Source organism: Schistocerca nitens, chromosome 2 (genome assembly GCF_023898315.1).
Source record: "Schistocerca nitens isolate TAMUIC-IGC-003100 chromosome 2, iqSchNite1.1, whole genome shotgun sequence".
Classification (NCBI taxonomy): domain Eukaryota; kingdom Metazoa; phylum Arthropoda; class Insecta; order Orthoptera; family Acrididae; genus Schistocerca; species Schistocerca nitens.
Genome location: NC_064615.1, coordinates 574,037,015 through 574,051,261, shown reverse-complemented (window position 1 = coordinate 574,051,261; position 14,247 = coordinate 574,037,015). Strand labels below are relative to the sequence as shown.

At 35.9% G+C, this 14,247-nt stretch overlaps 1 protein-coding gene across 3 annotated transcripts in view; it reads left to right on the top strand.

The window, feature by feature from the left end:
* Window positions 1–11,204, top strand: part of LOC126236620 (uncharacterized) — a 274,946-nt gene extending 263,742 nt beyond the window's left edge. For all 3 annotated transcript variants that reach the window (XM_049946061.1, XM_049946062.1, XM_049946060.1), the window contains exons 12-13: window positions 2,538–2,793; window positions 9,506–11,204. In XM_049946061.1, coding sequence (XP_049802018.1) covers window positions 2,538–2,793; window positions 9,506–9,622 — 373 coding nt within the window. In that variant the 3' untranslated portion in view covers window positions 9,623–11,204. The remainder of the gene's footprint in view (window positions 1–2,537; window positions 2,794–9,505) is intronic.
* Window positions 11,205–14,247: the final 3,043 nt, after the last annotated feature.

Here is a 14,247-nt window from a genome sequence, read left to right as displayed (position 1 = left end):
GAAGTTAACTTAGCTGCCTTCTAATTAGCTTGTAATGTCAACTGGAGAAGTAAACTCATTTTTTTTTTTTACATCTCCATTTCTCTCGCCAAGCCTAAAATAATACTTCAGCAGTGGTTAGCAAATGAAATGCAGCTTGTAAGGAAAGCATTAAAGAGTTACGGCAATGGTGACAAAGTGTGTCATTAAGCAGATGTCTGAATTTACGCTTACGGTTTAACCACTTATATGGTGTGATGTTTTCGGTTTTGTTCATGTTCATCAATTTTTGCTTTTTCTGGGTGAGCACAAAGGAAGATCTCTCAAAAATGCATGTTTTGAATGTATAATTCATGGTCATAGCATATTAGAAAATAGCTTGATTGCCTTGTATCCACACACCAATTTAAAGTTTTTGATGAATTTTTACTTGATCTTACACATCTGTGACTTCTTAAGAAATGATGAAACTCACTAACACAAATTATTATATAAACTTTGTATTGTTATTTAATTTCCTTCACTTAGATTTTACACAAAGTATTGGAGAGGATTGCGATTTTTAATCATACGAAGGTGATTTAAAAAAGTTCTTGGTATCACCACGAGAGGTCAGTGCTACCATAACGAATTGTTCATGTGATATTCATTGGGCTGTTGTCTGTAAACACGTGTCATGTCAGAAGATAGCTGTGGTGGTGACATGGCTCTGTTGTTGTTCCTGCGTAGTAATTTGCAAAGGTGGAAAAAATTTGAGCGGTGATTAAGTACTTCATAAAGAAAGGTATGAAAGCAAAGAACATTCATGCTGGTTTCCAGAATATACTGAGTGACTCTGCTCCTTCACATTCAACTGTTGCCAAGTGGACAAATGAATTTAAATTTGGTTGGGAGAGCTTAGATGATGATCTGCGCAGTGGTCGGCCAAGATGTGTGGTCATGGAGGGTCACCGATTGAAAGTGCTTGAAATTGCTCACACTTGCCAGATGTCGTGAAAAAATTATCTGCCATGACTCTTGACGCTGGATCAAAAACACATGAGAATGAGCATATCAGAACAATGTTTGGCCCATTTTACAAGAAATGAAAAACATTTTTTGCACTGGTTTGTGACCACAGATGAAACTTGGGTGCACTACTATGAGACAAAACAACAGTCAAAGCAGTGGAAACATGCTGATTCTTCGCCACCAAAGAAAGCAAAGACAATTCCTTCAGTGGGAAAGGTCATGGCATCAGTGTTCTGGGGTTCGAAGGGGATTCTGTTTGTAGATTATCTCCCTACTGGGCAAACAGTTACTGGAGGATAGTATGCTAATCTTCTGGGCAAATTGCAACAAAAGACACAGAAAAAAGGCTAGGTTTAACAAGGAACAAAGTCATCTTCCATCAAGACAATGCATGCCTGCACACATGCCGTTGCCATGGCAAAATTACATGAACTAAGGTATGAATTGTTGCCATACTCACCTCATTCACCTGCTATGGCTCCATCAGACTTCCATCTCTTCCCAAAACTGAAAATTTTTCTTGGTGGACGAAGATTCATTTCAAATGAAGAATTGATAGACGGCGTTGACAACAATTTTACAGACCTGGAGGAAACTCATTTTTGAGATGGAATCAAGTCACTGGAACATCGTTAGATCAAGTGCATTAATCTACAAGGAGACTACATCGAAAAATAAAACATGTTTCAGTGATGTAAGTACTTTTTTTCTATTCCATTCTGAGAACTTTTCAAACCACCCTCGTGTATGCCAATTATGTGTGTTTTTGTTCGTGTTTGGGGGAGGGGGGGGGCTTACATTTTCCTTGATTCTGCATTTTCTTCAGTTTTGCATTTTTTAAGCCCGGAATGCACGAAAACATAAAATAGGGGTTTTGCTGTAGAAGACTAGTGTGACCCAATCATGAGTACTGCTTGAGCACTACTCCACTACTCCACTAGACTGGATTAAAGGATGACATCAAAGCAATACAGAGTTGAGCTGCTAGATTTGTTACCTTTAGGTTTGATCATCGCACAAGTGTAACACAAATGCTTCATAAACTTAAATGGGAATCCCTAGAGGTCAAACAGGAATCCCAGGAGGGAAGACAACATTGTTCTACAAGGCACTGTTGAGGTAATTTTGAAAACCAGCATTTGAGACCCACTGCAAAACAATTCTACTGCCGATGATGAACATTTCACGTAAGTACCACGAGTATAAGATGAGAAGAATTAGGGCTCATACAGAGGTTTATAGAAGATATTCTTCCCTTACTATATTTCCAAGTGCAAGAGGAAAAGAGGACTGTTAGTGGTATGTAACACCTTCCGCATGCTCCATGTTCCGTACGGTGGCTAGTGCAGTATGTATGTGGATGTAGTTAACAATTCAGGAATATTTCTAATGTGTTAATTTGTATTAGGGTTAGTCAGTGTGGTTAATATGGAAAATAATGAATTTTTCAAGGAAATAATTTCTCATACTATCCAGGGAACAGTCATTATTAGGTAAACTTTTGACAATTAATTAGAAAGGTAACCAATATTACTTTTATTTTGCAGGTTTACCAGTGAACGGCGTCATTTGTGTTCACCATTACATCTTGAACATGTGCAGTGGGCTGCTCGCCTTGTACCAAATCATAATTTGCTGCACTTCCGAAAAAATGCAGATCTAGATGGCTTTGTTCCAGATCTTTCAGCAAAAACAAGACATTCACATGAAATATATCAGTTAAAGGTTTCAACAGAGCCAGGAAATGGACTTTTCGAAGTCTCCATGCGATACAATATACAAGAAAACAGCTTTACCATTCGGGTAAGTGTTTTAAATAGTAGCATGAATTGTTTTTTCCTCTGACAAATTTAAGAAGTGCAATGAAACTTTTCAAATTTATTATGGTCTTCTTTACCTTTTCAGTGTGTTGCATAATACCGACTACAAGGAAAAATATTGTTTTGTCGGATAGTTATCCTCTTGTCCAAACAGTCATGAAGTGGAACTTATCATTTTAGAATGTAAGAGGAGAGATCTGGTTATCTCTAACTTGAAAAGTAGTGTAGTAGTGTAGAAGTCCTTCCAATACCTAAAAACTAAAACTTAACTTCAAGGCACTATTACTGTACAGTAGGTTGTCTCGCTGAGTGACTGCTGCTCCACTCTGTGCCTGAAACATAATGGAATGGCACTATTGGCCTTCCTGATCAAATTTCTTATAAAGAAAGGAGAGTGGGAACTCTGAAACTTATAAAATGCCTCTATAATGAGGCCCTTCTCTTAGAGACATCTACATCCACCCAAATAAATTTCTTGGTTAAAGTAAATAGTTTGTAGAATTTCCAGCTGTGGCAAAACTGAATGACCTTTGTACTAAGTGTTGCTATGGAGAACTGATAGACACTGTAACAATGACACTGCAGTAAGGATAATGTAATCTGCAGTGCACAAGACATAAAAAAATCAGTGAAGAAATACAGAAAACATCTGGTTTTAAGTTAACCTTTAACAGTGTGGTTTTAAGTTAACTTTTAATGATGGCCCCACCAAATCATGTTTAAGCTGTGTTCATATTTCCCGAGGAAAAGAAAGAAACCTGAATGGCTGGATAATAAGAAACTATGCTCATTACCAAAGTACATACAGTTGCATCACAATTCTGTAAAATTAGTAATAGTAGTAGTAGCAGTAGCAGCTTTATTCATTCGTAGATCTCTTTTACAAGGATATAGGACATGTCAAAGTATTTACAAGTTTAGACCAATTTAAAATAAGCTAATTCATATACACATACATTTACAGACTTCTAGTTAGAAACAATCATTAGATTTACTCCTGGTGTAGAACAATTTTTTTTACAAATAACATATTAAATAATGTAATGCTACACTGTTCACTCGTATCTCACTATCACTCACTGCACACACTAAACACACATTGTTTCATAACACTTCACTCATTAAGCGTGCTCACACACACACACACACACACACACACACACACACACACACACACACACACACACACTGGTGATCTCTGGGCCATTTTCTGTACCACAACCTTCCATTTGCTATCCTGAAAAACTGAGTCAGCATCCCTCTATAAAGAGTGAGATGTTGATCTCAGAAAGAGGAAGAGGTGTTAGTATTGTGCAATGCATAGCTTGGGAGTAAGTTTTTCTAGAAAAGGAAAAAAAGAAGGAAAAAAACATAGTGTGAAGGTGTTATGTGGAATGTTGGATGATTTATAATCATTATTATTATATATTTGTATAACTTTTTTTTTACCAAACCCCTACTCTGTTTTATCTAACTAATCCTTCAATGTATAAAATGTATTGTATAACAGGTACTTTGTAGCTGCCTTTTTAAGTAAGTGTATTTTTGCAATTTCTTTTATCTCTTTTGGTAATTTATTGTACAGTTTTATTCCTTGGTAGCAAATGCTATTTTGAGTTTTATGTTTATTTTTTCTTGGCAAATGTAAGTTGAATCTAGCTCTTGTTCCACGGTCACAGACAACTATTTGTGCAGTAAGTACCAATGTTATTTTTTATGTGTACAACTGACTGGTAAATGTATTCACATGAAGCAGTTAAAATCCCCAGTGTTTTGAACAGATCTTTACAAGGAGTTTGACTTCCATTTTTGGTTATGATTCTTATGGCTCTTTTCTGGAGTTATAACCAGTTAGTTTGCAGCTGAAGCCACATCACAGTTTCATTATATCTCAATAGTTTAACTCTGTGACTTGTATTTTTTAGCAATATTGTCTGTAGAAAGATCCGATTCAGCCATTTATAGTGATTAGTTGTCAAAAAATTTAACCAGTGTATTATGGAGTGTGGATGCCAATAATTGTGTGGTTAAGCATTGCAATATGAAATCTAAGCAGTGTTATGACAAGGACTTGAATAATAGAGAAATTGGGTTTAAAGTTTGGTAAGACCATCTCAACATGGGTTCTGAGTGCTTTCTCTAAGTCTTGTCCAGAAAACGTTGAAATGGTTTTTATCTTCACAATGTATCGCAACAGACTGTTCACACACTGAACCTTACGTTCTCCTTCTGAGCTAGTGAAAAATTCCTCTGTCTCAGTGTCCCACTACACCTTTTAATTTTTTTTATCTTCTCCAATTCTGCTACACAAACATCAAAAATGAATTTTCAGACAGAAATTTGCCTTAACATTTAAATCATTTTTGTGAATGTGCTGAAAATTCCAGTAATGGTGCATTCGATTATTGGCCTTTTTCAGTGTTTTTCATTTCCTAACAATGCTACTATTACCACATTGCCCCCCGTTCTCTTATCTGCTCTCCTTATTTTGTTTCTCATTCCGTATTTAAGATAATATTATTTATATTCACATCTACCTTTATTAAAGTTCTAGAATCTCTCCTCCCCTTGACATGGTTTATGAGAAACAGATATGGATCAAATTATTCCAATCCACCACATACATAACAGAATGCAGCATGTCATTCTCAATGGAAAGAAGTCTTCCGAAGTAAGAGTGATTTCAGGTGTGCCGCAGGGGAGTGTCATGGGACCGTTGTTATTCACAATATACATAAATGACCTTGTGGATAACATCGGAAGTTCACTGAGGCTTTTTGTGGACATTGCTGTAGTATATTGAGAGGTTGTAACAATGGAAAATTGTACTGAAATGAAATGCAGGAGGATCTGCAACGAATTGACGCATGGTGCAGGGAATGGCAATTGAATCTGAATGTAGACAAGTGTAATGTGCCGCGAATACATAGAAAGAAAGATCCTTTATCATTAAGCTGCAATATAGCAGGTCAGCAACGGGAAGCAGTTAATTCCATAAATTAACTGGGAGTAGGCATTAGGAGTGATCTAAAATGGAATGACCATATAAAATTAATCGTCGGTAAAGCAGATGCCAGACTGAGATTCATTTGAAGAATCCTAAGGAAATGCAGTCTGTAAACAAAGGAAGTAGGTTACATTACACTTGTTCACCCACTGCTTGAATACTGCTCACTGGTGTGGGATCCACACCAGATAGGGTTGATAGAAGAGTCTATCTCCAACAGAGAGCAGTGCGCTTCGTTACAGGATGATTTAGTAATCGAGAAAGCTTTACGGAGATGATAGATAAACTCCAATGGAAGACTCTGCAAGAGAGACTCTCAGTAGCTCAGTACAGGCTTCACCAAGGAGTCAAGCAGTATATTTCTCCCTCCTACGTATATCTCACAAAGAGACCATGTGGATAAAAGCAGGGAGATTAGAGCCCACACAGAGGCATACCGACACTCTTTCTTTCCACGAACAATACGAGACTGGAACAGAAGGGAGAACCGATAGAGGTACTCAAAGTACCATCCGCCACACACCGTCAGGTGGATTGCGGAGTATGGATTTAGATGTAGATGTAGATGTAGATCATGTATGTTGGTTTGCAGAAGACATTATTACATGATGTTGCTAAGAATAACAAAATATATTCAATACCATAAAGACACTTCAGCTTAGTGAATGCGTGAAGAATGCAGTGTTATGTGTAACTGACAGTATAAGACTGAGAGAGAAACAGGGTATAAAGTTCCTCTCCATGTAGTTATATAAAAATAAGGTTCTCAAATAATTTTGAAATGACTGTTGCTAACGTTTTTAAGTGTCTGATAAATATCTGACAGGAGCAAAAAGTTTCATTTAACATTTCAAATGGCTTATTACATGCTGGTAGTGGGGAAGTCAGAGCTGAAGCATAAGCTGACATGTGTCTTATCACTTTGCATGATTTCAGGCATGAGAAGAAACAACTAGAAGATGGCTGTAGGATTTGGGAGGAGGAACAATGCGATACTTGGGATAAAGAGGTTTGATTGTCTATAAAATAGCGTTGTGAGGAGAATATTGGTACAAGTTTTGTAACGAGTGGAATTCAGATAAAACAATAAGCTGACATGTGTTCACTGATCTCATATCTTATAGCACCCCTGTTCCCACATTGGCATGCAAAAAGTTTCCAGATGATGGAGTGCATGGTAGTGTGGGACTTAGATGACACTGTATGGTCATACATTGGTCACATTATTTCAGTAGATTACAAGCTTATTAGTGTGCTCTGAACCTAATTTTCTATGACATCCCAGGCATTTTTTATTATGGCAAATCAGCATGGGTCTCAAACTTCCTTAGCATATGTTTGGTCATTTGGCATTGAAAACAGTCATGACAGAAAATGCCATATCCTGGGAGAAGATATCATTTATGAAAGGAGTAGCAATAAAATGAATGTTGTCCATAGTTTTCATGGTCCTGTCTGTACCAACCTCAGGTTTCCTAAAATATAATCTCACCAAAGCCACAATGTCCAGTGATACAAGTGTTCCCTTGGAAGGTGGCATAACCAGACAGGGACATTGATGACCTGTAATAGGAAGCTGAATTGTTCAGAAGAGGCTACTTATTTCTGTTATTCATTGGAACAAGAATGATGTTGCTGTACCCACTGAAGTCATAAATGAGAATGTTATTGTGTCAGTGAGCAAGCAAAAGTATGTCATATGCTAGCAAGCAAAATTATGTCATCTGCTAACTAGTACCTTTTTTTAACAATGTGCAGCGAATGATTTGTACCAGAAATGTTTGCCTAATCAGCATTAAAAATTTGTTATGTCCCACTCTTGGATGAAGCGTGAATATCCTACGCTTTACAGTGAAATGCTTCATACAAAATAAATGATCATTTAATAGATACTAATGATGGGAGCACAGAGAATATCTTAAGAGTCTCCTCTTTGTTGCGAAGGTTGTTAAAGTTAAGATGCCATTACAGCATGCCCTTTATCAAAGTCAACTGTTGTGAGTTAGGTCATACTCACACTTTCCAAGATCATCTCAAAAAATGTTCTGTACTCAGATGCAAATTACCTGCTGTTGTTAGCTCCTTGTTTATAGTTTATTGGTTGTCATGCTAGTCTACACTACATCAAACAATTTATATCATCAAAAATGTTTTTCTGAGTGATACCGTTTCTTTCTAGTTATAGAATTTGATCCAAGGAAACTCTTTTTACATAAGGAAATGGTTTTTGTTGTAGTGCTTTTGGAGCATTGGCCGCAGTGTGTCACTTTGAACTATACAAATGTTTTGATTGTTTTGATTAGATTAGACCTCTGTGCAAGTAGGATCGTACAGAAATATGATAACTCACTAAACTTCTTATCTCTCAAGGGGATCTTTCAGACTGGCCCTCTTTGATTTTTGTCATATGTATAGGATTTGAAAGTCAGTGCCTGGACATCAATTTCCCTACAACAGTAAAATGCAATCCCCTGCCCCAGAAACACCTCAAAAAATCACTTTTGAAGATTAAGAGATGTTCCAAGCTTTAAGTATAAAGGTAGCTGAGTGAGTAGTATGAAAGTATGATAATCACAAATGTTTGTGAATAAGGACTTTTTTGTCTGTAAGCTTAAATGGTTAGCAATCTTTTCATTGTGACACAAAGCCTTCTTCTGTATGTGGTGAGTAGCAATCTATACTTTTCATAATAAAAGTTGTTGGTGCACATCTGACTGACTGATTGCTTGTCTTATTTACTTTTTTAAAATTATAGTTTTACTAACAAATGGAATGTTCATTATCAAACATTGAATCATAATTTTTTAATTAATAAACATAAGATGATGCAAATATTCTTAATGTATTAAAAACTGGCACAAAAATACCAAACATCAACAGAAAATAAAACACTTGATTTCTAGAGACTGAACAGAAGGGCATTTTACATATATGCATCAAATTTTAATTATTTTAATACAACCAATAACTAAAAATATGATGATTGTATGTTTGTTAAGAAATTATGATTCAGTATTTATTAATTAAAGTTTCCATTTGTCAATAAATAAGGAAAGTAAAAAGAACAAGTCAACTAATGAGGTTCAGACCAGTGACTTTGCAATCATTAGACTTCTACGCTACGCCCGCAGCAACCAGAAACTACATTAATAAGATCAAAGTAATTTTGTTCATAGCAAAGCTCAGAAAACTTGCAATCTTCAAAGACTTTTCTAATTTCATTATACTGCTTCAGGATATTGGACCTCCAAATCTTATAAATATGAAGAAAATCAAAGAGGGATGGTCTGTAAGGTCCCCTTGTCAGTAACACTCCTGTAACAGAATAAATGTAGGCCTAAACAGAGAATTATATAAACTAAATATGTATCCAAATATTTTTGCTCCTCATATCTGTTAAAGAGCTTTAAGTTCATTTAACATTCTCCTGTGCTGTGTCAGCATAGTTTCATGTGTTGCACAATTTGATATTGCTCTATTTTTTGATATGTGAAAATTTTTTACTTCAGATACTCATGAGGTACCAGGATATACAGGTTATAAATTCTCACTCAGCTGTACATTTTTATAGCAATGTTTCATGTAGTAACATCCAATATGACCTCTATTCAACTAAAAAAGATGAATCATTTTGTAAATTATTTCATGAAAAATTCTTGATACTCAATTTTTCCCATTGTTCCTGCAGATTGAAGATGTCAGCCGCATAAATCGTTATGGGAGTGCCGCTTCCTGCCTAAGTAGTGCTGATCATCATTTAAGCAAGTACTGTTACTGCAAACTTCGACAACCAAATGAGCATTGAAAATGTTTAAATACTGTCCACATGTGCTAATATTTGGAGGGGGTACTAAAACAGTTTGCCTTCTTTTAATGACTCCATCTATGATGTATTTTTCTTTTTTTACTGTTTTTGTGTGTGAATTTGTAGTGGAAGTGATAAGAGCATAACTGATGAGTGACAAACTGCTGAAGAAATTGTCAGTCCCAAGCAGATATTCAGCCTCAATCTGAAATAGTGAGAAAGCTATGAGTTCAGATCTTTGCTTTTCTCATATATCCTTTATTGCATTGTGCATATATCTACGTCTATAATTTGCGAGTAGAGGGTAAGTGTTTTTATGTTCTGTGTTAACTATATGAAGTCAGTAAGATACCAAATTCAAAATAAATGTTGCACAGTGATACTGTTTTGATATAGTGTAGTTCTAATAACAAATATTTGTCTTACACCAATGAGATCTGTTAACAAATGTGATATATAAAAATGGAAACATATGTTCAGCACCAGGAATAGTCAAATGTCTTGCCATTTTCTAAACTGGTGCACATTTTTAATATTTAATTAGCTATTAAAATCTCAAGATAACACATAACACTTCCTTGCTTCCTTTCAGACCATCATTGCCCTTAATGACAGGTTCTGTACAATGCAAATATTCCACATTTCATTTAAATTTGAACATTGAGTTGTTCATGATACTTGATAAGAGAATTCCTACAATGGCATTTACTTTGTTTTATAAAGTTGCTTGCCTTTCTTATGCTAGTCAGTGTACAGTTATTTATGAAAAAATGACTTACTTAAGTTTAAAATATATACAAAAGTCAGGTACCATTTATATGTGTTATTGTTGTGTAGTTTTAACCTGCCAGACTGTCATTTTTATATGGAAATTTAACACGGTTGTAAGGAGCTATGCTAGTCATTCCATGTCTTAAAAAAACTGATTATTTTGATTTAATGTTGCCAGTATTTCTTCCTCCTCCTGTAAAATGGTGTGTGTGTATACTGTGGATACTAGCTTAAAAAGTTATTTTAGAAATAGAAATTTGAAGAAATGTAAACAGGCAAGATTTGTCAAAGGAGTCGAAGAAAGCTATTTTTATATTTCATATGGCTGGAATGATGTTTGTAAGTAGAACAATGGAGAAAAGTACCACAAAGCAGCATATGTATGTCTGAATATTTGTTAGTTGATATATTCCCATATGCCATGGATTATACTTGTTTCCTAATTTTGTATGTGTAATTATTACTATTATTTATTTATTATTATTATTATTATTATTATTATTATCGTTGTTATCATCATGATAATCATCAACAATTGTGTTACAGTGGCAGTGATATGCAACTTTGAGACATTTATAAGATAAATAATGTTCCAGAAATGTACTGACAATGTAAATTACCTAAAACATTCATGCTTACACAGCATACTTTGCTGTATGATAACATTTTTATACTGAAGTTAATAATACTACATTTAGTAATACTCAGGATCCATTTTGTTAAAATTGCTGTATTAAGACTTAATAATCAGTACTGTATTTATACGAATTGCGAGTTTGTGTGCCATAAATTGTTACCAAAACTGTAAAGACACAAATGTCACTGAATACATTTGTTATTATTTTTATTCCTGTGTAATGAACTTGCTGCACAATAACTATTTTCATTCCCTAAATAGGAGATATCAGCAGAAAAATTAAAACTGTGGACATCAGAGAGACACTGACATTTGTGTTCAACAGTAGTGAAATTGTGATTTTCATCAAATGGGAATGAATGTAAATGAACAGAAGTCAAAGAAAGATTTAGGTGATGAAGTGATTGATGCTATATTGATCATGCTTTCCATTTAATTTTCTGCTACAACACTGCTACTGATATCTGCTGGTGCTCCTCTTCCCGTCACCTCTCCCTTCAACACCTTCCTTGTTTTCTTTGCCCTGGACCACCTCCTTTTGCTTTCTTCCCCCCCCCCCCTCCCTCTCATCTCTACATTCTCTCTTCCTCTCCCCCCGAACACCTTCTCTTTGCACCTTGCTTGTCTCATCAGTTTCTTTTTCTTCCATTATTGCTCCTTTATTTCTCATTGCCATTACTTGTCAGCTTCTTCCTCCTCCAACAGAGCCCTTATATCAAGCAGATAGTCTGTATCTCTTCAAATTTTATTTGGTATAGTTAGATATTTTACTACTGCTTCATAGTTTCATAAAAAAAACTTCAGCAGTGAAGTACTGTGATAAGAACACTCTGATATAATACATTATGAAGAGTGAAAAAGACCTAGCATCAGCAATTCTGAGAACTTGAGAGTCAGTGATTGATTTTCACATATTGGTAAATGATTGTACTTACTGCTCTTGTTAGGTGCAGAACTCTGAGCTATCATTGTCATATAAATTTAGATGATTTTGTGGTTAATACTGACACAGGCTTTTTACGGACCACTGGTAAGTCATTTTTAACTTTTCATCTGATAAAAACTCATACCACACAATGAAACACAATTACCTTTTTTTATGTTTGTAGAAGTGTAATTTGAACCACAAACATTCTTAGAGAAAGCTTAATGCCCTTAGAATATATGTTACTGTCTTATATAGAAGTGAAGTAGGGAGCTGAACATAATGTGATAGCCTCTCCTTGGACCTGGGCACTTCCACACTTACACTGAATGGTTGTTAGAAGAGGAGCCAGTTATAACAGGATGGAGCAATGTTGCATTCCATGCAACTGGGAAAAGGCACCAGTTTCTACAGAACCATAAGGAAGTTCACAAAGGAGATCTACAAAACTGTTTCCCTAATAACAATATGGAAAGGATATATGGCTGCTCACCATGTAGAGGAGGCATTTTGTCGCAATCGTGCACAATGAAGAGGCATTTGGTCACAATCGTGCACAATGAAGGAATGCGTACGTGCATGTATGCCTAGACGCCCCCCCCCACACACACGAACATATGACCACTGTCTCACTGTCTCTGGGCACTGGAACCCTAACTTCTATAAAGTTATAGAAGATATGAGAAGCTTTTTGCGAGCCAGATAATCCCTATGTAGGAATAATCAATTCTGCAAGTCAATATTAATGCTGTATTTCTTAATTTCTAAAATGTTTTCACTGAAGTTCAGTACTGTATCCTAGTAAACAAATATTATCTTGCAGAATATCCAAATAGAAATGTAACTGGGTAAAACAGTTCCTAGCAATCAGGACCCGATGTGTTGTTCATAATGGAAAGACCAAATCGGAAACAAAATAGTATTCAGTGCACTCTAAGAAGGGAATGTGATTGGATCATCATTGTTCATGATATTTATTAATGACCTCTCAGATAATGTGTGTTTTTTAAACTATTGACAGAAGTGTACAAGGATGTGAACTAAAAATTGTTATAAAATGCAAGAAGGCTGGAAGGTGATCAACAGTTAGTGCCAACACTAGCAGTGGGCCCATAAACATAAATAAACCTAATATAATATACACAAATATATTGAGGAGAAGACCTAATATTGTTTGCCTATACAGTCAAAAATCTTTGAGTAACGCTAGTAACAAATGTCATAAGTTTAGGAATATCTGTCTGAACAATTTACAGTGTAATAACCAGGCAAAAATCTCACTTTGAGGAATGAAGTTTCCAAACCAACATGTCTTAAAAGAATCTTAAGGAAGTATAATTCACACAGAAAGGAGGCCACTTGAAAAATGATGACAGATATGTCTTCAAAAGTCTTTCTCCCAAAATATGAACATTCATGTCCCAACACTAGTGAACAACTACATTCTATACATCCTTCATAATGTCTACAGCTGTAAAATAAAAAGAAATTCAGGCCAAGATGAAGGAGTACTGACAGTATTTGTTCTTGGTAACCATTAACAAAGGAAAATTTGGAGGGGGGGGGGGGCGGCAGTGGTAGGCGAGAGAGGAGTAGTAGTAGTAGTAGTAGTATGGTACACGGTATGATGGCTTGCGAGAACATTTTTTTGTAAACCCTCATCACCAGTTTTGTAAAGGGCTTGTTGCTACTGCTGTGGAGGCTGAGTTGCCACTGTTGTTACAGTAGGCCGAGTTTTGAGTTTGTGAAAGAGCTTCTGGTGCAGTACACCACTAAGACAATTTCTCCCTGTCACTATTACACAGCTATGCCCCAGGGTCAGGTAACAGAATGAAGATTCTATAACACTCCAACAAATTAGTAACAAAGTTACACAAATTAGTTAAAAGTTTACTTATCTTTGTGACTGTCAAATAATGAAGTCTGCAACACTGCATGTAATATAACACAAGAAAGGTCCTCAATGGATAAGAGCAAATAATCATAGGTAAACCTTACAGTATATATCAAATGCAATTTACAACAACTGTCTGTTCACTTTGAGAGTTCACTAAACGATGTTCCCTGTGTAAGTCAGCCCTGGACTATGATCTATAACCAGTGGGCAAGAGCTGCTCTTCTATCTTCTGAGTAGGCTTCTCTCCGTTGTCGTCCAGTCATTGGCAGATTGTACTCGGCCAGCAATTGGCCAAGACGAAGTTGATATCTTCACCCTCAGCACTGCCTGTGGCACAGGTGGAACTAATGCAAGTGGCGAGTCTCTATGGCATTGGCACTAAATCACACCTTTGC